The sequence below is a fragment of the Rhopilema esculentum genome, chromosome 12 (assembly GCF_057945365.1).
Source record: "Rhopilema esculentum isolate cy_ngs chromosome 12, ASM5794536v1, whole genome shotgun sequence".
Classification (NCBI taxonomy): domain Eukaryota; kingdom Metazoa; phylum Cnidaria; class Scyphozoa; order Rhizostomeae; family Rhizostomatidae; genus Rhopilema; species Rhopilema esculentum.
In genome coordinates, this window is record NC_142826.1 from 9,329,590 (window position 1) to 9,354,375 (window position 24,786).

The 24,786-nt window shown below is 35.2% G+C and overlaps 1 protein-coding gene across 1 annotated transcript; it reads right to left on the minus strand.

Moving 5' to 3' along the window:
• Nucleotides 1–2,252: 2,252 nt before the first annotated feature.
• Nucleotides 2,253–24,730, minus strand: LOC135681376 (uncharacterized). Its single transcript, XM_065195824.2, has 29 exons — nucleotides 23,792–24,730; nucleotides 22,782–22,867; nucleotides 22,026–22,254; nucleotides 21,486–21,608; nucleotides 19,696–19,802; nucleotides 18,820–18,894; nucleotides 17,004–17,057; nucleotides 16,595–16,716; nucleotides 16,102–16,205; nucleotides 15,452–15,600; nucleotides 14,853–14,959; nucleotides 14,290–14,373; nucleotides 13,608–13,718; nucleotides 12,723–12,867; nucleotides 12,537–12,586; nucleotides 12,042–12,090; nucleotides 11,440–11,502; nucleotides 10,827–10,972; nucleotides 10,550–10,633; nucleotides 10,083–10,172; nucleotides 9,380–9,449; nucleotides 8,278–8,568; nucleotides 7,961–7,990; nucleotides 7,351–7,488; nucleotides 6,768–6,804; nucleotides 6,522–6,633; nucleotides 5,633–5,744; nucleotides 5,039–5,077; nucleotides 2,253–4,557 (listed from the first exon to the last, which is right to left on the minus strand). The coding sequence occupies exons 1-29, from the start codon at nucleotides 24,175–24,177 to the stop codon at nucleotides 4,448–4,450; spliced, it is 3,303 nt and encodes a 1,100-aa protein (XP_065051896.2). The 5' UTR covers nucleotides 24,178–24,730; the 3' UTR covers nucleotides 2,253–4,447.
• Between the last annotated feature and the right edge of the window lie 56 nt (nucleotides 24,731–24,786).

Below are 24,786 nucleotides of genomic sequence, written 5' to 3' on the forward strand. Positions count from 1 at the left end.
TGAGTTTTCTGTACTCGGCATTCGGTTCGAGGCTTTTCGTGGCTTGATCATGGTATTCGGTTCCAGGCTCTAAAAGGGCGTCATTTTCTCTCTGAACATAATCATCAATATCTACAGCTGACCAGTCAAGTTTTTCTGATGTCTCCAATTCTGTTACATGTGTATCTCTCCTGGTAGTCAGCTTATAACCATAAAAATACTTAACAGAGACATCACTGAACTGATAGAATTTATTCTCCTTCATAGCTACGCATTACTTGATCTGAGTTAAAACAAAACATGAAAGCATGATTTGGAATTATAAGAGAAGCGACATAATGAATCGAGGAACCTTCAGATAACATAATGCATTTTTGCAACGAAAACAGCTAGAGGCTGATAATTGAGGATACAGAAATATTTAAATGTTGAGTTGCACTTTGTCTCAAAAATGGTGCGCTTTTCCGAGAGTTCTCTAGGAGGGGCTTTTGAGAAAAGAGGGGTTTCCCAAAAATTCCGGGAGCCACCTGGCCCTAGTGCCGCCAGTTTCATGTACCCTGTTGACGACAAATTCAAAACGAATTTGGCAAGTCTTTCTCACAAAATTTTTTGCTAGATTAAATCAAATGTTTGGCATACGTACAGCCAAGATACACTATGCGTTTCCTTTGATCAAGAAACTTTTATTGAGCGTCAATCTAAATCTATAAAATTTGGAGGAATTTTTTTATAAGGCTAACATTTTGAAAAGCACTGACATGAAATACGTTGCAACGGTAGCAATTATAACTTGTTAAGAAATCACTATAGAAGGAGCGATCTTTCTTGCCTAAGCCACGGCAAAGTCGCAGAAGGGTTGTTTAGGGTCGCTTTATAAACCTTGCAAAAATTCCAGCTCATAGAAGAAGTGCTAAGAAAACAAAGTCTGAAAAAATTCATGTGAAGAATGAGAAGTGTTTACTTTTATTGAAACACTAGCAACTTCTGACTCAGTGGCTCGATAGTTCAACATTTAGATTTTAAAAAATAAACATTAAACATCAGGTCAAACAAACTTGCAATCCCACTTATCTTAAAAATGAGAGCAATGTGATAACAATATTGGGGAAATTTTTGGCATAGAAAAGTAAATAATTTTGGCATAATCTGAAAATATCTTGCAACTTTTGCATCAAAATTTAGACTTCAAAATTAGGTGCGAGGATGGTTCATTAGTTAGGGTCGTGGACTGGAGATCCAAGGGTCTGGGCTTCGAGCCGCGGACATGACCTAACTTTCAACCAGAGTGAAGGGGGTTGCAAGCCCTCTGCAATACCAGGTGCAGGAATCACGAAGTGTGGTCATATCAAGGGGAAGGACCAGGACACTGTTCGATAAGCATAGCTTAAAAAACTGCCTTCGGGTGCTTGGTAGAAACATATACAGAAATATTAGGCTGGAAAATTTTAGCATCGTTTTTAAAGATCTTTTGCCCCGAGCATGTGCAGCTGTCTATACCAACCCTGCACAATAGTGCCTAGCCTACGTAATCAAGAGACCGGTATACTTGTCAAAAGTTTAAATAAGCTGTTTTATCGAATACTGAGCGAGTATTGGTTATAGCGAGTGTTGATAGGCCAAAATGGCGTCTTTGGAGCATCCGTAGTTAGGCTACTTTACATTTGAATAGCACTTTTCATTGGTTTCGCTGAATTTTGTGGCCTCCAGTCTCCTGCCAAGGCCAACGGAAAACCGGTAGTCTTCGCCATGGTTATCGGTATAGGTTGTTAAGAATGCAGAACAATCACACGTGTTTAAAAATGAACAGAATTTTATCTGTGAATAAGCAAAAATTATTGATTCTTGTATCTGAAATAAGGTTTTCTGGTAACCAAAATACAGTTAGAACTCACCCAGTTTTGCCTTCCAAACCTCCAGCTTAAAGGCCATCAAAAACTGAAGTTTTTGGGGATGAATGCGTTTTTTACAAAAACAAATTCACACAAGGGGTCAAAAGGTAGTCTTTTATTCCCGGCTGTCCCTTGAGGACCCACGTGCTCAAGAGCAGACAGAAAAGATGCTGCACCAACCACTTAGGATTTTCAAAACAGAGAAAACATGCTTTTATCAATATCTATTCATTAATAGAACTGCATTAAAGCGTGCAAGGTTTCTATTTTTACACAGTGGGTAAGAGTTGGATCCTTCGATCATTAAGTGAAATCAAAAAGAAGGACTGCGTAATATATTGCACCAAAACCCAAGTAGATGCGTTTGTACAAAAAACCCTTAGAAAATTCAACTTCCCAAAGATAAGGAAGGAGTTATACACCAATCATATAATTCGTTACGAATTAGATACAAATTACCAATAATGCAAAAATTTATCAATGCGCTTTTTCTTTATTCTAATTCTCGTTAGCAATTAGTTACAACATTTTGAGTAGAAATTAGATACATCTTCGAAAATTATTAGAATTGAATTCCCGCAATTGTTAAAAGCTGGACAGCGTAATGGGGAAGTAGTCAATATCGTAAGCTTGATGTATTGCACCACCAAAGTATTGCACCCCACTTATTCAAAGTTCTAAGTGGAATAGAAAAGTAGATTGAATAAAAAGGGGCTCGGATACCTAACAGTATGTGATTGTAGGTGACCATTGAAAAGGAAATCAAAATTGGTTCGAATAACCTAAAACATTCATTAAGTGCCAACTCGAAAAGTGGAAGTGCATTGTAGTTCCAACCATTTCGGATTTTTTAACCAACGGCATGCTACTTGTCTATTTGAAGAGTTTTTACTTTGCGCCCACCTGGTTCGTTACAAAATGGGCTTGCTTCAACTAATAAGTCTTATTTCGACTTTCAATCAACAGCAACCAGTTTTCCTTACGTTGAATAGAGGAGTAAAATGTTCATCTAAAAAACTGGAATTCGATTTTGAAGCGCAAAATACTGATGTCAGTGTGGAGAAGTATTCTGTAAAAGTACGGGAACTTAAGATAAACATAGGGCATTTAGGGCTTTATCTTTGGAAATGTCAACCATCGAAACTTTTCTTTTTAATATATCAGAAACAAAATATGTCTCTCACATATAAAGAGATGCAAAAATCTGATGGGGACTTTAGGAAACATGATAAATCGTAGAATAGAAATTACTTAATTTGTTTTGGATATAAAACTAGTCCAGCTTTTAACTAAAATATCTGCTAAATAGCACCCCGTATGTTAAATATGACTCCATTAGATTACTTCAACAAGAAAATTCAATTTTAATTACAGCAGATTTGGTAAACAGCCCCAACTTACACTATAAAAAGTATGCTAAATAAACGACAAAGAAACGAATAAAATTGTACAGTAAGCATTAGCGGATGGCTAATCTTCCATATTAAAACATCCCATATAAATCTTTAAAAAGTACTGCCATTAAAAATAAATAAGTAATTCAGAGAACGGGAACAGCTAATGAAAAATATAAAACAGCATCGCTATGTAAAACACTTATTTGGAGGAATTTGATTCCCTAAAGAGGGCATTGTAGAGATGGATCAGTAAGTAGTCTCAAATGTACAGTCGAAATCTCTGGAAAGAAGAAGCGTTAAGAAATAATATCGTACCATATACAGGAGCATCACCTGAAGAAACAGGAGATGGAAGGATTTGTTTTAACTTCAGGGAAAATTTGCTTCTGGTAAAAAGTCTGCCTAGAATGGCAATTCACAGCACAATCTTGACTTTTTGAATCTTCTGCTTGGATAGCAGTTTGGTTTTGAAGGTAAAAACAATAAAAGTTGTTTTAATCTCAAATATACCAGTTTTCTTGATAATTTGAAACTGTAAATGCCATTACTTAAGCTTTTGTCATTTATAGTTTAACAAAATTCAGCAAACGAGATGTCAAATCAGTAAAAACTACTTTAATTACACCTGAGGCACCAAAGAATAATCTTCAGAAAAGAAGTATCTAAATAACCTGACACTGAGAACAACAGGATGCCTATTGTCACTCCACAGCCCATTTTATAGGAAAGCCTCTCTAGTGAGTGCATACTTCAACTCAGTTATACGTGATTTTCAAACGATACACGCATTTTTTAAGAAACCGTCTATATGAAAGTGAGCTGACAAAAAATTAAAAAACTATAGTTCTGAGCCTTGCGAGTGGTTAGGTATTCTGTTGTATGTTATCCTATAGTAGTTTTTGGTGATTTTAGAAAGGAGTAATTTAGTTCTTGATAGTTAAAAACTTTAACAAAACATTTAACAATGAAATTAATAAAAAATTAAGAGACTGAGTACCTATCATCGGCTTTGTTTCTTATATAAAATGCGTGTAGTATTAAATAAAAGAGTTTTTGAAATTATTTAAAATAAAAAAGCTCAATAAAACATTCTAATAGCTTTTGCAAATTTTCTTCTCCAATTATGTAACAGTGATTAATTTCCTCTTTATTCTTCTCTCCGTCGGACACAATCTTCAGTTGTTATTTTCCGTGATCTGGTAAAAGCATCGAGACCCTTTTGTTTGAAAACTTTTTCTTTGCTGCACTAGCAGAGTTCTCCTCGTAGCTCAGATGCAGGTTTATTGTACTTCCTACAGGAAAATATATTTTTCATCGATGCCATTTAATTGCAGCAAAACGTTTTGATGAAGTCTGACAAATGCAGATAATAAATAATGGACATTGATAGAATGATACACGGATGGTTTATTATCCCATGTTCAATAGAGCTGTGGCTGGTTTGTGCGCTTGCTTCACAGAAAACAGAAACAGCAGAGTCTGATTCCTTTCTTATATTGCATAAGATCTATAAATACACTGAAGCTGTATCATTTGAAATTTTAAATTTCACCAAATTTGTATGTGAGACTAAATAGCGGAAACAAATTCGTGCCATTTTCAAATTTTGTTGAACCAAAAACCTATTTGAAAATCTGTATGAGCGATTAAACAATATAAATGTGACAAACAGCACATAAGTTTTAATGGGGGAAGAACGAAAAAATCACAATAAAAGAAAACAAGATTTTGATCAAAAAGAAGGTTCTGTTGCAAATTAAACAGCTACGATACCGTTATCAAGATCCACCATCTTTCGAGCAGGGTTTTCGCCTGAAAATAAATAAAATCATGCTTCAATAAACCAAAGAGACCAAATAGAAATATTAGGTTGATATTTCAGGAACTCCATGAACTTTTCCACTCGCTAACGATATCAATATTACAAACTATATATTATTAATTAACGGAATTAAGAAATCTGTAGAATAAATGTTCTGAATAATCTTTCGTGAATAAAATCTAGGTCCAAGAAATGTTAAAGAAGCTAATATCTTGGGGCCTACTTGACTGAACTTTGTAGGAGTGCGTGTTTTCTGTGCACATTGATCAGTTCCACTGACCTTTGTGGAGGAGCACATCAAAGCCGCTATCCTACACCAGCCTGTTTTTGGTTAGCGCTAAGCGGCAGTTCGCCTTTTGCTACTTTGCAAAGTTTTTTGTAAGCGGGGTTTTCTAATAACCCCCCCCCCCCCCTCTGCGTACGAGGTTACTAAAGGGCCTTAATGATGCTAAAAATAGACAGTCTTCCAAAACCAATATGCGATGAATTACAGACAGATAATACCTCCCTGCATGGCAAATGCCTACAACAGAAAGTAAACAAACCTTTCAACAAGTTACTGAGCGTAATGCTTCCAGAATCGATTATATCTTTTCTGTCATCTTTTACTTCTATATTGAGAAACATCACCGGTGTGAATCCTTGATCACCTTTTGTCTAATAACAATGAGAGTTTCAAGCTTATGTCTTATTAAAATGGCAATGTCTAGTGGAAATGTAAACAAGAACTGGATAGAGTAATGATGCATATAGCATAGAGGATTCGATACAAATGTTTATGGGGATGCTGATTAACCAGAATTTACAGCGGTCAATTTCCAAACATATTCAGTTTTCTTCGTGAAGTGAAGATTAAATGAGTTTAATCTAGCATAGTTTGTAATATAAAGTTTTATCAATATTAATCTCATTGTTTATGCATTGAAAATAAAAAAATTGCATCTGAATGACTGCAACAATTTTGATTCAACTATTCAAAGGCTTGAAAAGAATCAGCTTGCAAACATTGTAAGGTAAACGAAATCTCCCTTTCAACTTAAACCTGATCCTGAAGAATATTAACTAACTACATCAGATATAACTTAATGAAAATTGCTGTTTACAGGTCTTTCATATAGTGCTCGATGCCGTATGGGCAGAGGTGTACGCGAATAGGACGGTTCTAAGTTGCAACTGAAAGTTTCAAGCGCTCAATGCGATCATTAGGCTATTCAACAGCTTCCAAACGTGGCAATTTCTCAAGATATGTTTACTGATGAAGTCGAAATAACTTGCAAGGTTGCATCATTACGAGACATTTTATTTTTAGAGATGAAAAACCGTATACACAAAGAACACCTAGCTAGATAGAGACGAAAACAACATAAGGAACAAAATTCTAACTCATTTTGATAAAGCTAAGATCGACTTATGTCAAACTTTGATGCAACTTACAGAAAAATGCTGAGACATCTCTGCCATATCTTCTACAGGAATTAATCCGGTTCTCCAAATAAAAGGTGGAGATGAGAAAAACGAAGCTCGACGTTGTTTTGACAGCGGAACTCTGATATAGAGAAACGATAGAAAGAAGTTACATGTACACAATACACATACATAATTTGGTACTAAGTCACTCTAATAGCGATGTGGAGGCGGTTCTAGCTAATCTTCGAAACATTCAAGAAAAGTGTAACTTACTTGTCAATACGCAACCGAATACAAATCGCCTGTACACCTGTAAGAGAAGAAAAACCACTCAAGGTTTATGTTGAGACAAATCTGGTGAACCAAGATGATGTTGTAATGTAAAAACATTATAGCCGATCTACATGCTCGAATCAAACATAGCATTCGTTACTCCTATCACATCTTTATCAAAAATTGAATTTATCTAGGACTTTTTTACGTTTTATTTTAAAAATACATTTCGAACATTTCAGGGATACATCCTAATAAGCGAGCTACTCTTGGTATTTATCAAAGGTGTTTCTTTGAAAGACTGATATCATTGCAGCTTCTTATGTTAAGAAAAATGCTGCATTTTTGACAAAAACCAATGATGCATCACCCTGCTATTGAATGATGATATTAGCTTTAAAAAAGGATTTGGAAAAAGCAAACATTTTGACACAAATTAAACCTTTTTGTCAAAGCATAGATAAAAAAGTCTATGCTAGGAAATATATATACCCAGTTGTGAATCGAAATAGGCTGATCAAAAATGCGAGCATCAGGTTCTAAAAAAGCCAACAGATGGGATATAAACCAAACAAGAACAAACCTGTTGGGACAACCAGCCCAGTCAACCCAATGATCTCTCCTTTTAGGTTGTAATATTTGAGAGGGTCCCTGGAGACGTCCACGATGCCACTTTCCTTGACCACTGGAGAAAGGGGTCTTTCATCGTCAGCGTCAATATCTGAATGAGTATGAAGAGAGTGGTAGCTATACGGTAGCACATAATGAGCCTATCATACAACAGGGGGTAGACAAGAGTAACATGTAGGGGACGCAGCCAGCCTTGGCTGCTTTTAAATACAGAATACATATTCGAGGAAGAGCAAAAATCGGTAAAAGTTCTCATTTAGAAAAATATAAACTAAAAAATGGTTTTAGTACATTAGATTCTCTGTTTTTCTTCATTTTATTTTGAAAATTGAGTCAACCCCTGGAGAAACTAAAGGTCGGCGTTTTTGTGCCAAAGAACAATTTCAACCGTATGGTGCGACTAGAAGCCACGAGAAAAACAAGGACTAGGCACAATAAGATATATAGCTTTATTTCCCATCATCAAGTGGGCAATGGCACTCTGTGAAGGCAGTAAAAGGAACAAAGTCGATATCTAGCCAGCTTCTCTCTGTTTATACGAGATCAAGCACATCCAGACTCACCATCATATCCTTCTCCAATATCCAGCATTTCTGAAAGAAAAATGTTTAAATTTCATTGATGTAGGACTGGAAAGTTATTCTTGACAAAATACATGCGATACTGCTGTGCAACTGAGATAAACCGTGAAAAAACACCATGTATAAAGATTTTTTAAATCGACTAGCAAAGAGCAATAAAATGATAGTCATGAATCAAACAGAAACCCAGGTAAGTAATAAAATAAGTGACATTAAACATGCTAATACTCATCAAATAGTTGAATCAATTTAATATAAAAAACCAAGAAGTTATTAGAACCCTTTTAACTATAGCATACTTCCAATAGATGGACTTTCAACATTAATTTCAGGCTTTCGCCTAATTTTTTCTTCACTCTGACTGCGCTCCATATCAGACTTTGTCCGCCTTCGCAGCTGCAGAGATGTTGAAGAAACAGTTATACGCTTCGCATGTATCATTGGGGATCCACCATTCTCAAGTTTAGAATTATTCATTAGATCTTCCATTTCGCTTGTAACACTTTCCAGTGATGACGACTGGAAAAGACTTTCTGGTTTCAGTAGCTTATTCTCTTCATTATCATTAATCATGTCCAGCATCACGTAGTCTAAAATAGAAATAAGCGTAAGATAAATAGAAACAGAAATAAGAAATAAGTTCAGCAACGCAATGGTGCTTCGTACATGAGGTAGCTATATTTGGGGAAATTCAGGCAAAAAATGAAAGAACACAGCAGTGATTCAACACAAACTCAAGCATGACGCACAAGTGTATTGCAATACAAAGACAATCTGATTTCAAAAGTTTAGATATAAAATACTGGCAGTGTGTTATATACAACCCGGGGACAGCGATGCTTATCTACCTCAGGCTGTGTGCATCTCCACTTGTGCAATCAATGCATAGATAAGCTAAATAACTAAAATTGGATAACGCTAGATAACGGAATGCAGATTAAGTTCTTATTTCTTAATGTTTCTTTATGGATCGTGAGAAATTTGGGGAGATAATATTTGTAACAAAACAGTTGTCGTTCAAGTAGTTTGTAGATTAAAGACAAATGGATTCCCTTTTAGGAGACTACCCCTTTAGAAGGACCCTAACGACTTACATGCCATAAAATCCACAAACCACATGGATGACAACTATTTCAGCATTTCTACGCAAATCATACTAAATATTCCATGCATTTTTCTCAACTGTTAAGAAAATCCAATCAAATATCTTGTTAAAACAGGCTACGTGCTAAAACAATACCAACTGATTGAAAGAAAGAGTGCACTTTGGCTCATTATCAAATAAAAAGATCTCATCACTTATTAGCAACGTATACCTGCGTGAAAATTACATAACGAATGCTTAACACAAAAACGGTCAAACAACAAGGGACCTAGAGACCCTTCGAAGGCAATACGTACCAGTGCTGGTGAGAGAGTAGGATTTGACGGCAGGGGATTTTTTCGCAGGAACTTTTTGAGCATCTTTTGGCTAGAATAATCAATACAAATAAGAGTAAAACTGACAATATAAAATCGATAAACAATTATATGTCTGGACAGGATTTGGACAAAACTGCAACTGCAAAGCTTAAAATACAAATCATAAAGAAACATATTCACAGCTACTGCGTCAGCTACACAAAGTCGTTCTGACGTTTCCAAAAAGCGTCTTTCGATAAACATTATACGAAAAATGTTACCTACTACTAAGAACATTTTTTGCCTTTGCTCTCGTTTCCATACAATCCTTTTTTGTTGGATATTCCAAATAAGGTTAAGGCAAAGTAGATTGAGGCAACTTAATTAAGGCCTCACCTATACGTAGTTGTTTTGGTACATTTTTATGTCGACCTGTTTTCAAAACTGGTTTTTGCTCATAACTGAACACAGGTGCTTTTCATTCTAATTGTTTTTTATTATCATGTTAAGGATTTGCTCTTTGAACGGTTTTCATTTTCCTCAGTTGTTAAAGTGCGTTTTCAGATGCATCCCTTTCTTATAGCGGAGCAACGTGAAAGAAAAGAGGTAGCAAATACATGTTGGCCCGTTAAGACTAAAAACTGTGCAAGGTAAGCGAGGCCTAAAACGTCCCCAAGGCAGTATACAAATTTCGATATCTAACCTTTTCTGGTGAATCGACAACAACTGACATCTGAATCTCGCCTGACTTCGCCGCTTTCAAAGTATACCATTCTTTATTATCTTTATTTTTCTAAAATGTTAAGCAAAGAAACCTTTTTAGATCTCCGAAGATAACGAAAGCAAGCTATGCACGAGTGAATTTCATTATTGGATATTTTAGATTTTTATGTCCTAATTAACCGATCACATCTTTTAAAGATACAAAATCGAAAGTAAACTCTAAATTTTGATACCAAAATGAAATATCTGTCCCTTTGTACTGTGACGAAGACAAGTCAATAGAAACACGAATGTACGAGACATAAAATGGTCTCCATGCCAGGAAACCCAGTTACGTTGTATTAAGCAATACTTTTTTGACAACAGCCTTGGAAATTCAAAACTAAGTCTCTAAAAAAGTTTCAAATTCTTATTTCTAAATTGCCAAATACTTGAAACATGATTTACATCAGAAATACGCTCCAGTGCCACGTGGTCGAATGAGATCTGGCCAATTTTTTCATTGCTAAATGGATCCTTGTCCCATACTTCCTAAAAACGAGAAAAAAGAAATGTTAAGATATGAATACACATTGTAACAATAATTCTTTGCTCACAAATTTCAGTTTTTTCCCATAAAAATGAAGGACTCTCGCTCGACCTTCTCAGCTGACTAACAAGAATATCAGTCATGATAAAATTGAAAAATCACCTAAAATTGGCCTTAAATATATACAAAACTTACAACAAAGACCCTCTGATGGGACTCTGGCATAGCAAACTTCACTTCCTCATTCCAAATCGGATTCAAGGTGCGATAACAGATCTTGCTCCGGTATTTTTCCATTTTGGCTTGTCCAACACGAACTATGACAAAGGGGTCGCTTTTGCCTGTAACACCAAGTTGGTTTAGTCATGGTTAAATGGTAAAAATAAGAGACACATAAACTAAAAAAAAGACATATAAAAGACATATAAGACATATTGAGAATATAAACTCTATGTAATGAAAATGATCCGTATTAAGCGTGAAACTCGGAGTAGCACCTTAGAACCGTTCTGATCTATATTAAAAAAAAGGTATCAGGCCAAGATGGTCTCTAACCTAATAACAACATTAACATAACAATAAAAGTTAATAGAATTATTGCTACAACAACTTGTTACACGTTAATATCAACTAAATTTGTATTAAATAATACAATGGTTGATTACGAGTGGACGAAAAAATAAAAAATGCGTAATATTAAAATGTCATTTTACAGCGAAAAATTTATATAATCTACTAATAATTGAGATATGGGGTTTGAACATCTCGGGCATTAGAACTGTTCTAGAATTATGTACAAATCACTTACCATTGAAGTCCATGGCAGGTAGATTCCTTGCACGATGCAACTTGAGCGTCAGGCTACCTCGTTCTGAAATAAATTAGCCTCGATTTAAGATATATCCTCAGCTGAACAAGAGTAGAATTGGACTAAATAGATAAAAGGCTTAATTAAAAATAAAGAATTCCAGACAACAGCGTAAAGACGACAAGCCAAAGAGAAAGCCACGTGGTAATATTTAGTGCATTCGTACAATAGACTTCAACATAAAAAGATAATCATATATTATATGCTTAGCAACAACATTCAGAAAATCATAACATCCAGGGTTTAGGGTGATTAATGGGAAAAGCAAAGCTCGGCACTTCTTTGCAGTAAAGTTGCTGTATCGCCTTTGGAAATTTTACTGGGTTAACCTGAAACGATCATCTGGGCAAATCCGAAGCGAGAAAACTGACCGTAAATACTGCTTAGAGCTTCAATCAGTTTTATCAAATGATTAGTGATTCTTATAATGGTATACATCTGAGTTTGGTATAAAAGAAGCAATTGCTTTTTATGGAGAGGTTTTTTAAAAAAGATTCTAGGATTCCAAACAAAATTTACAGATAGGTAGGCTTTTTGCATACCAGCACAAAGGAGAGCTTCCATGGTGACTGCATCCATTTTTGTATGTTTCTATAACACAAATAATAAATTAATTTTCAGAAAATATATCATTGAAATCAATATAATTTCTACAACAAAAATGTGTTTATCTAAAGTTGTCAGATTTCATTTGAAGCGAGTTAATGAGTACTCGGTCCACAAAAAAGATGCATCATTGTTAAACGAGATGAAATGAAATACAGTTAACTCCCAATAACTTGAACCTCAAAGAGAGCAAGGAAATGGTTCGAGATAACGAGCGTTCGAGATACCGGGGGCATTTTTATATGAATGTATTAAGCAAGGGGAATGCAATATTAGTTCGACTTAGCGAATGTTTGAGTTATTGGATGTTCGAGCTAGGTAAGGTAAAAATGTTTAAAATGATCGCTTCTGTGTTTTATTCGATCACAGTACGATCATTAGATTTATTTGGGATCACAAGAGACATGAAATCTAAATAAATATTTTGCTACCTGCACCAATGACTGTCCTTCTGGAAAACCCTCGTTTTTCGTTGGTTTCACTGCAAGAAATAAAAGTATTTAATGAAGCAATCATATCGAAAACGAACACATTTACGATAAAACAAAAAATGTTGCTTCGAATATGAAAACATTTATTGCATGAACGGCTGCTGTTATACTGAAACGCCAAGTTACCGGTCTTGAGCAAAGAAGGAACGGGGCGGAACACAACCGAGACACAAATTGACCCAGCAATTTTATTGTTCTCCACTTCTTCCTGGGTGAATGTACGGACTTTGAAGAAGACATCGAGATCTCTCTTGAAAATCAGCCAGTCATCCTAAAAACATAGAAATCAAGTTTCAAATACACTACTGGGTACCAGTTTTTTGTTATAAGATTTCAAGCACAAGAAAAGTCCCACCGAATGTGTGTGATAGCAGGTTTCAAGATGGTACAAAACGGACATAATCAGAGTCATATTAAAATAACATGTAAAAAATACGTACTAGTTGTAATCAATCTTTCACCTACTTTAGAAAGAAGAATAATAAAACAGGGGCTAAAGTACGCCGGGCAAATCATGAAAAAAAGGCCATTAGAAAAGCATTATGTCAGAAAAGGAGGGAAATAGAAGCAGGGAAAGGCAGAGGATAGGATGACTAGATGATATAACAGAAGGAACGTGTATGACCTTGAAGGATCTATAGCAGGTTACAAAGAAGAAGAGAAGAAGAAGATCGAAGGTCCTAATGCTCACCAAGAATCGAAAGCCAATCCACGGTTAAAGAGAACAACGAAGTTGCTAGTACGACGCGCAATGCTAACGATTCTTTCTTGAGATTTTGAATTGCGCACGATTTATTTCGTTCAAGAGATATAACAAGAAATCGCCTTACAGCAAAGAAGGCTTCACCTTATTTATAATGAAGGCGGAATCAAATGTCGAGTAAAAGAAAAACAATTCGCAAATGTCTTCATGCTTTCTGAAAGTATTTGAAAGCTAATAAAGGCATCGAGGTTCTACGTAAAGTAACAAAATCAAGCTTAAATATAAATAAAAGGTGGATCAAAGATTACCTGTTTCAGTTTTAAGTTGCAAGATCCCATGAAATCATCATTATCATCAGCACGCATAGTAGTGGAAAACATGACCGGATTTCGGTCATTGATGATGAAGGACAGGGTGGTCTGTAAAATTGCAAAAGAGGTTGGAAGGGAATGCCGGAATGGTGCTGGAGTGACTATAAACATTGGCACTAAAGTGGAACAACTAAAGTAATTTTGGAAAGGATTAATATGAAATTTCATAAACTTATGTGTTGTTTGTTCGATGTTTTCTGTTTTGGTTTTACATTTAGAAGGTCTGAAATAGGCGTTGTCAGCACGTAGACAGGTCTAGTATAAATCGACGTGAAAACTTACAGATCAAAACTCAATCCTCTTCTTCTTTCATGTTGAAGCAGAAAGACAACGATAAAAGATACAGAAAGAAAACTTTTGGGATACGCTTTAATAGTTTCATACTAGTCATAAGACTGGGGATGAAGGAGAGTGGACCTTTAAAGCAAATGCATTGAAGAACCACACTAAAAAATACGTTCGCAAATTAGACGAAACAGATGATTACAATTCTTACCTCTTACAATAAGCAGTTATCTGAACTTTAGAGTGTTCTACTTGCATCTCAAATTCTCAACCTTGTTACGCCTACCTTCGATCGAGGAACTTGATTTAATATACAACAGTATGTTTATCTCACCTGAGTATAATCTGCAGTGAAAAACTCAACCATGCTGTCCCACTCTGGATTAAGAGTATCCTCCACCACATGACTGATATGTACCTAGCCAAAGAAATAGTTATCGATATACTTAATCTAACACATAAAGAAGATTAGATAAAGCGGCAAACGCTTAAATCTAGCATATAAAGCTTATTCCAGTCTACTGGCTATCGAAAATTCTGAATTTTGTACAGACTTGGCTATTTTAATCACACAAAACCTTTTTGTGTATATGTTGATTTAACACAAAATCAAATATACCATTGAATATTACAACAAAATAAAGTGAACAACTATAACTAGTGTTCAGCTATAACAGTAACAGGTTAACATTGGAAAGAAAATTATTTTATCGATCGTTCAAAGTATAGATTGGTTAAAAAGATGTTCTCACAACGGGGATAAAATCAAGAGTAACACTCTCCCCGCCAAACAATTACCAATACACCAATATGGCATTTTCTAACTCTGAAAAAGGCTTTTGTTAATGTTTTCTTTTGACACTGCTTGTAAAACAAGACTTAAAAATGGAAGCTTACCAGTTCCTTATTGCCAAAAATCATCACATAAGGATCACTGAGTCCATCGGGGTCCATAGGTATAAGTTTAATCCCTTTGTGAACTCGTACAAACAGCACACCAGCAACTAAGAAAACAATAAGAGTCATCATAATCCGATAATACTACATACCTTGAAACAGAAATGCTAGACAAACTACGATGCACACAAGAGGTTTATCATAAAGCAAAGAAAAATGCAGGTTTACTTCACGAGTTTAAATTTTTGCTACTAGTTTTTAGAAACACCTTCAAGGAAGTACGTATAACCAACTTTATTAAGTTTATATAACACAATTATTCTAGTTACATTCAGTCTAAAAACAGTTATAAAATGTTCAAAAGCATTACAAGAGACTCATGTGGACGAAGTACGAATGTTGTACTATTTCAATTCTATATCAAAGCTTTCATTTTTCAAAGCCACAGTTCTCATTTGTGCTACTTGTGTGTATTTAAACTCCTAGTTTTCATTTCAACTTGAAGTTTCTGTATTAAATTCGAATCGATAGTCAATTTAAATCAACCAATAATAAAAATTATTGAGCAAATATGTCACAAAAATAGGTGGTCTACAAACCATCTTCAGGTGGGGAATCTGTAGGGAATGTTTTTTCAAACGTTTCTTTTTCAGTTTCGTTACAAATATCAAGCAAGGCTAGCTCCGTGTACTCCAAGTGCACTTGTAGAAAAGAGCCATCAATGTTCTTATCCTCTAGATCTAGGTCCCTGAAAACCAAAAAAACATTGAAAAGACAACTAGTAATAATACCTTCAACGAGAATATTTAATGGATTTTATTTCAAATCTGTTGTGTGAAGTCTCCTTAAAATTTCAGTCGCAAGTCTGTTGTCATAATTTTGCATAAAAGGCTAGATATTTTAGAGAAATGAGGTGACAACAGGGGGTAACAATTTGCTTCTGTAAATGAACGATACATTGGTGTATTCTCTCCGCCACGGAGTAGCGAATGGTTATTAGCATAAACCCGGTGCGTTGTCGAGTTGATGCCATTCTATGAAATTTTAAAAAGGTCACAAATTTTAAAAATGTTAATGAGGAAGCAGTTATTGTGTCGGGTGGCACGGAAAGAGCTGGTTTCTTCAAAAATCACCATTCACTCTATTTATTTAGCTGAAAATTTGACCTTTATCACGAAAGCCAAGTAAAGTAGCTTTATGGAACCAAACTGCTTTTATACGTCACAAAAGAAAACCCATAAAGACTCACTGGATGGTATCTTGAAGTATGTTGATTCTGACAAGTGGAAGAACGTACTCGACAACTGTGAAGTTAGGCCCAAAGCGGCGCTTTGCTTTGACTTTGATGTGCAACTACAATAAAGATTTAAACCAATGCATTGAGGGCAGTATTCTGAGTAGGCAAAATTCATTGAGAGTATAGACTGGTGTGATACAAGAATATACCCTCGGTTGAAACCCTTATCGTAGAGAAAATCTGCCTTTAAAATTTTTACATGGTACACGTTTCAGCCTAGGAAAGGTCCCAGTGGTATTTAACTTCTATTAGTATACTGAAATCTATACAAGCATTAGTAGTCAATTCGAGTCTCCTTGATCTCTTTAGACATTCATATTTAAATAGCTTAATCTCCTCATGTATGTTAGAAATGCGAATAAAAATGGTCTGGAAACTCAATAGCCTGTCTTCAGTTCCATTTAGCAACTACTGCAATCACTGATCACTCTCCATCTTTGCCTACCTTGTCGTACTGCACACTGTCGACAAATAGCGACACTGTATCTTGCCATATGACGTCAACACCCATTTCTTTGGTTTTCACTTTCTGCTTGTTCAAAGTAATTGTGCACCATCTTTCATCCTCTGTGAATAACCAGTCATGAGTCAAAAGAGAAAACAAAAAGTTGAAAATCAGAAAATTTGACGAGATAGTAAGCATATGGTGAGATCTGGTGAAAATCGAGCAACATCATAAACAATGCTTCAAGTAGAAGTAAACAATGCTTCTTGTTTACAGTTTCACGAGCAACAGTACTGAATAAGAATTAAAAATTTTGGAGTAGAGAAGCGTGATGGAGAAGTCATAGTTAGGTGGGTTTTCAAAGAAATAATGTTTCTATGTCAGTTTACAAAGAAATAATAAATCGTACCATTTTGCTTGCCCCTGCCACCTCCTTTAATAGTCACAGTGAGCACACCACAAGCTGTAAACAAAAAATGACACCATCAGGAAAAAGATCTTCTGTGACTAAGTTTGCGATGCCCTAGATCATTAGATTAACTGTTCACAATACAGAAGGATGTGACACCAGCACTCTTAGTCTGAAAGCTTAAACTTCCAAGTTTGGACCAAAACACCGATAATCTAAAAAGCACCCTTCCTGAGAACGGATTTCGCTTTTATCCACTTGCTCTCCAGAGGTATAATTCTTCTGTTAGCTTCTAAAACTTTTCTAATTCCATGCATTTCTGCCATCCGTTTCTTCAATATCTACGGTCGTTTAGATTCATAGAAAACCAAAAGAAGGAACTCTCACGAAAAAAGAGGAAGTAAGAAATGCCGTGCAGAATGTGGGAAACTTGGACGGTACACGCTCTTGTGCTACCTAAGAACAACACAAGCAAGAAAATCAACGTTCTAAACTTTGACTAAAGACAGGTATAAATTAAGGTGTTTGCTGCCTTTAATGCTTTTGACACCCTCGAATACTTGAAAAGCAAGTGTATCCTGACAACACTGTTATCTTTTTATCACTGAAACACACATCATAGCAACTCAAAGCTTCGTCTGCAGAATTTCATTTAACTGTAAACAAACCATGGTTCTTTTGAAAGAAATAGCTTCTGTCTAGAATGGACCCTAATGAAACAATAAACATAGACAAGAAATGATGTATTTAACTGCATTTTGGTTGAAGCCCTTGAAGAAGAGTTTATAAAAACCAAAACACATTCAGTGTTAGAGTAATTGGAAAAAGATAATACGAAGAGATTAAGTATAAGAATAAAGATAGATGACAGCAAATTGCTTTTTAGGCCAACGAAGAATTGCCGACGGTCCTAGTTTCGGGTAGGTAAAACGAAGCTACAATGCAAACCATTCTTAACTGCTACTTTTCATCGCTTCTAGTGCCAAAACAAAAAGGTCCAAGCAAATATATTTATGCTAATGAATTATGCTTAAATTGCATCTGTCCGTTTAAAAATCCCATCGTTTCTCGCCCCCTTCTAAATTTGTTATTGACATCATCTCATCCTTCTATAAACGCATCTAACAGAAAACCACCTCAATAGTTGCTTTCCTAATGTAAGCTGCATCATATTTATGGCGTCAAAAGGACTAGACAAGTTTACAATGACTGCGGAGCTAATATCCCGAGATTTTTACGATACTATATAGAAGTTATGCTACAAAACATAAAATGTGCAACGACAAAGACATTCTTTCTATTTCAAAGACATTATATTTGCTCACATCTTCAAAAAGCCTGGAGGCTGTCTTGAGCACATACTTGATATTCCGTTAGTTTCATGCAAGCATTATAAACGAGCTTTAAACCATTTGCCTCACAATCGTAGGAATTATATCTGAAGTAACAAAGCCTAACTAGCTGTTTTTATCTACTTTCAAAGTTGCGGATGTTCAATTTGACAAAGAAATCGTTACCAAAACGTTGTAGATTTTTCCACTTCGTGAACGGTGGTGGCATTTTCTACAGCCCTCCTCATTTTAAAATTTAATCAAAATCTTAATAAAATTTGTCCATCACTAGCTTGATTCATCGGGTGTTGGAATTTGCAAGGGGCAAATCATTCTATGAAAATATCGAGCACGTTTGGTGGAAATCCTATTGTTTTATCTAGAAATCATTTTTTGTGAAAATCTCTTACGCTATTTGCAAGAATGAATTTCCCCTCTGATAAATGCAGCTTTCTTTCTTAAAATTACATTTAAAAGGCACTTACCATAGCCTGATCTTCGACCAAGAACCTCAGGGTCATCGCAAAGCGGCAAGGTAACATGGCCAGGGTCAACCAAAGCTGCATTTTCGAAAAGAAAACATCAAGCGCTACTTCTAAAAAATGCAGGCAACACTCAACTGTCTAAAATCGTTTTGGTATCATTAGAAAGCACAAAATTAAGTATTTACGTAATGGAAAAACAAATTTTCTGCCTTTTTGTTTGTTTCCAGTGAATTAATATTGTGTAAAATGCTTTGAAAAAAGCAAACATTTCACAACATACTAAAAGCTTTTTCGTCTGACACTCCTCAGAGCATAAAACGTCAGAATAAGGGTTCGAAAGAACACGATGAAAAATATATACCCAGTTGTGGATCGAAATAGGCCAATCAAAACAGCGCAGGCGCATGACCGTGTATTTTCCACCGTGTTTTCGGACCTTTATTATGACGTTTTATACTCTGTGGAGTGTCAGAAGAGAACGTTTTGAGTAGAAGAAAAATGTTTGTTTTTTAAAGCCATTTTCAAGTTCTGTACTGCCAAAAAATGCTTATATTGTGTAGTTTCCTTATAATAACACATTTAGCTTTCAAACAGTTAAGCTCTTTTGAATCGGCTGGTTTAATTTCACAAAGAATAATACAATAACAAATTTTAATTCAATAATGAGTGATTTGACAAAGATAATGAACACAAGGCTTGTTTTGAAGGTTCAGTATTTTCCCTGAAAGTCTTTTGATAACACCAGCATTAAGAATTACATAAGTTGATATCTGTATGGAGCTGTCGATACAGGGATGACTATATTACGGGGTTTAAAATGATGCAGTCTTTTCCTGTCTTACTTAAAGTGAAAAACAAGGCTTATGCTCAACTTACTGTACTTCAAGCTGTCGCTAACCAGATTAGAAATCCAGTCACGAATCAATGGATACTCCATCAGTTGAATTCTTTTTAGCATTCTCACTTGAAAATTAAACTTTGGCCTGAAAAGAAGACAATATTAACTATCTAAATCCTTCTTGTATTTGCTAATCTAAGTGGATTCTGAAAGCTTACTGTCCAGGAGTGGACAATTCCAGTAAAAAGCTGGTCCTCCGGTGGGAGACCAGGAGCTCTTCAAGTGGTCTTCTGCATATAGCCTGTGGTCTCCAAAAACGAAACTCTGGTGACAAGGGTGGACATTTCCCGTAAAAATTTCAATAACTCTGTGCAGGGAAATGCCGATTGAAGGGCGTGGGGGGGGTCACGCCCCCCAATGTCTGCAGATTTTAAGAAAGTTGGTCATGCAGCGGGCAATTTAGTATTAAATAGGAAGTTTGACCAAATTTCAGCCTATAATTCATTCATTTTATTGGTTACTCTTTTTTTAAAAGAACAATTTTATAAAAACACGAGCCTCAAATTGGTCAAAAGATAAAAACAAGTTACGAACAAGCTGAGGCTAAGCTGCCGTAAAATGCAATTTTGAACAACGTTTTATCTAAAAAACGAGAACTTTTAGCCATATGTGGGTTTTAGCCAAATGAAGGCTGTCTCACTCACTTTGTTGACAAATAAGGCCTGAACACCTCCCTAGAGCGAAAACGCTAGCAATCGCATTGCTTACAACCTATTAAATTAAGAACAAATTAAGAAAAATCCACCCTCATATTTTTGAAAAAACAGTCAACCTGAACTCGAATTCACTGGTTCGTGCAAAAAGAAGAGTGTATTGCAAATAACTTGGTATAAGTAGCAAGCAAACGACTATAAGAAATAACTGCAAGAAGTTTTCTGCGATGCATTTTAAGGTAATCTGAAGGGTGTGGTCGCAAAAATTTCATGCTCGCTCCGCTAGCAGGGGCATCGTCTTTCCATTCTGCCCCAGAGCCGCTGAAAACCTATCGGCGGCCTTCCCGCCATATTTGCCCTTCAATTCTTATAAACTTTTATAGATTGGAGAACATTTTATAAGCTGGAATTATTGTTATAAGGAGCTCAAAAGAAGCTGCAGTTCATTTTTGCAGATTTTCTTAAAATTGGCTTTTCGCAAAAAGATGCTCATGGATTCACCCGAAAATGCGAACTCTAGGAATACTAGTTTCCGCAAACTTAATTTCCTCATACTTTCATACCATCATTTGCTCTTACTTGTTATCGTTAAGTGTGTATGTGATCATCTATTTCATTGTTCATGAATTTTCTATGCAGAAATTATCGGTCAAAAAAAGTAAAGTTGGTCACTTTTTTTAACGCCTCCCAAAACAAAATTGTCTAGGCACATCACTGACCCTGTGAAACAATAAGATGTCTCCTGCAGATAAAAACCTGTCATCCTGGGAGACGGAACTGTCCACCCATACTGTCTAAAGATGCAACTTTGTGATAGGCTGGCATAGAATGGCGAGATGGTTCACAATGATTTGATCTGCACGATTTCGCAAAGAAAATATGTAATAACCATATTCTATAAAATCCATATTCATACAAGAACTATTAAAATTGTACTATCTGCATTTATTGCATCTAATTTATGATTTACTCTTTCAGAAATATATTGCAAATGATTGTTAAAATAAATCCTTGCCCATCTCATAGAGACATTTTATTGTTCTCTACTCCCATAGAAAGAAATCATCAGCATAAAGAAAATAACAATTGATAAAAACACAAATGTAAGGACTCACTGTTTCAGGAACGAAAAAGAAATAGCAGCAATATGGGGGAAAGCAATGTTCTGGTTGAAAAGAATATGCAGCTGCATTCTCCCTCTGATTCGAAATGATTCAACACAAATATCTGTCGTTCCTCTACAAAGACAAGGTTTCACAAATGTACTTATTTTTATGAAATAAAAAATGACCTTGCTATGGTAGACAACTTTATACAAAGACTCAAACATTAGCCAAACTATCTTAGTTGTCACATCATCAGCCCAATTTTTTAAAAAACCAAGATGCACAAAATTCCATTGAATCTGACCTTTCTCACAGTTCCATAGAGGATTTTCAACTTAAGATCTAAATCGTCACATTATTCTGTGTATTTCCTCTATTTTGCTATGTAATTCCTATTGATTATTTTACTTCAAAGATTCTAACAAATTTGTGTAACCAGATAAAAATCATTCAAAAGCTTTTTGGCATCAAACCTTGAGTCTCAAGAAAGATGATATAATAAAAATAAAACTGTTTATGTTAAAAATAAAACTGAAAAATGCAGCTTACACTCTCATTTTTGTTTTAAGGACAAATCTAGAATCTGGAGCATCTAATCCAATATCTGCATCAATTACAACTTGGTATTTTGGCCTTGCTACAAGATCTTCTGGGGGCCGTTTGAATAGAACCTCATCAGCCATAATCTTTCGCAGATCATCTGTTGTATCATATACTTTGACAAATTTTATAAATGGGGTCCGTGTTCCAAGTGTGAAATCAGTGATTTCAATTGATTCTGAAATTAAAATTTAATGTTTATAGCTTTGATTTCAAAAGAACAAATAAATTTAATCATAATTGAAACCAGGAGTATTAATCAATAGATAAGATTTAACTTTAAACAAATTGACTCAAAAGATGTTAGGAATCCTGCTATATTTGGCTTTTCATTTCTGGCACATTGGTTGGGTCCCCTTATGTACTTTCTTTGCAAGCTATGAATCACAGTTCAAAATTAAAGATGGAAGGAAAATGTTTAAGTGGGGTTATGTTTGGACACAAAAATTGTGGAATGCTTTATACAGCAGAAATGTTATTTTTGTTAAGGCCAATCCTCCTAACAGACAGAAAGAATAACAAGCTTGAAATAAAACTGTGTAAGTTTGAAGCTTTCCTAGAGTATTCTTATTCATTCTGTGTAAATTGTGCATGTTGTTAATTTTGCTGGCCTAAAAAGCATGCTGAGTGATTTGCATCTCAACTAACAAAAACATTGGCTGGCCTGACAGCAAGTTAGGTTCAATGATTGAACAATATACATACCAATAAAATTTGGCTTGCATGTCTCTAATGTAGGATCAAGCTTATTTTTCAGGATTTGAAACAAACTTCTATCACTAAACACCCACCTAGAAAGTAAAATACTTTATTAAAAATACATTATATAATGCTATTAACTAATTTAGGATATCTTTTTTATGCAGCCTCTATCCAGCAATCTCCCCCTAAACCAACCTCCCCTTAATCGAAGGAAAAATTTGATAAACAACAGGTTATTGATTTAAATGTGAAACATAAAAAAATGTACATATACTAAATTCATTTGTTTTACAACAATTCCAAGCTAACAAAAATTTCAATAATTCATTTCCTATATCAATTATCCTTAAGTATGGCCATAAAAAATAATTTCAAGAAAGCAAATATACACTTTAGTAATTTTAAATTTGTTTATCATCAGAAAAGAAAATGTATTAATAAAATGTATTAATAGAACTTCAAAAACTCTTTGAGCTTTTTGTTACCCAAACATGATTCAAAGTAATTAAAATTTATTTAATTGGCTACAACGTTTTTATATCACGTCTTTCTATTTCATTGTTTTTAAACAACTTTTGCCATTATCCATAGCTATATCAGTTGTTGTGATATTAAAAGCTGGAATCCACAAACTGTGGATTAAAGCAACAGATCACAATAGGAGATGCCATTTCAAGTATGAAGCAAATATAGCTTTTTATTCATAGCAATGTCACAAATCGATATACAGAATCCCTTCTTAAATTCAATATCTGTACTTTTATTCTTTGGTACCAGTCAATCACGGACAGAAACAGGTGCCGCCCCCTTCGGGACCTTTTTAAAATTGATACTTTAAAATGAAACATAAATGTTTAAAAATCTACAAAATGTTGCGTTGAAATATCAATGATATCAATCATGTCAACATCAACAAAAAATGAGAATAGAAAATTGAAAATAGAATAGAAATATTGTATACGCATTACAAGCTGAAAACGTACGAACAAATTGGAATTTCGATTAATTCTCACCATCTGTTTAGGAAGAAATTTAGCCATTCAACAGTTTCTGCATTTTCAAAAGCTTTTTTGCGATGTTCCTGAATCTCTGCCTCACGATAGGCAAAACTTTGTATCAATTCTAGTTTCTCGTGCCATTGCCAAATTGCCAAAGAGCACAATATCACCAGTACAGACCAGGAAAACCCCAATTTCCCAAGAGCAAATGCAACAATTATGAATACAGTAATTGCACATGCCAATCGAAATGTGTGTAATTTGCAAAACTTGTGGAATTCCTCATCGACTTTGAAATCATCGGTTTCAGTTGGATGGCAATGTTTATGGCGGTGAGGCGTGCTCCTTCTGTAAATACGGTCATCTTCGTCCGCTCTGTCAGTCGACCCATCAACATCCATTTTGAAATTGCAGGTCAAACAAGCATAGAACCGCTGTTTATTGCGCCCCTTTAATTGTCTGAAATCATCTCTCCCTTCTAGTTTCTCTGATTGCCAACTCCCCCAAGTTTTGATTTTTTGTTTGAGGAAATAAACAGTGACCTCGGTTCAGTGTCTCGGTTCTGTGTTTGTCTGGATCTATGCTCCTCCGCTTGGTTGCTACACGCGAATCAAACTGCTGGTAGAAAATGACTATTTTACACGAAAATAACGAATTTCATTAACTAACGCAAATTGAAAAAAATCTGCGTTTACTATAACCCCGTCAATTTTATGCCCGCCTGCATAAATTTCTCATCCGTTGTTAATGTCTAGCGTTAAATAAACGCCCGTTAATTTGATCCTGCTTTGCTTCAATTTTCACGTATCTTTTCAAAACTACTGAAAGTAGTCAGACTTCGCGATTTATATCTGAAAAAAGGATAATAAAGAGCCTCCAAAACTGAAGGGCCGAATGTGTTCTTTTCAAAAGTTCTATTAAATATAAAACACTTTTCCTAGTTTAAAGTAAGGTACAAGAGAAGCTAGAAAACTTTTGTTAACATGTCAATGGCCTCATTATCAAATGTT

Bases quoted from the DNA above. Each gene is read 5' to 3' on its own strand.
- LOC135681376 (XM_065195824.2), bottom strand. From the start codon at position 24,177: ATGGATGTTGATGGGTCGACTGACAGAGCGGACGAAGATGACCGTATT. The intron at 15,601-16,101 runs GTGAGTCTTTAT...TTTGGTTTTCAG, and splicing joins ATACTTCAAGATACCATCCA to GGACCTAGATCTAGAGGATA. The intron at 6,634-6,767 runs GTAAGTTACACT...TCTCTATATCAG, and splicing joins ATTCGGTTGCGTATTGACAA to AGTTCCGCTGTCAAAACAAC.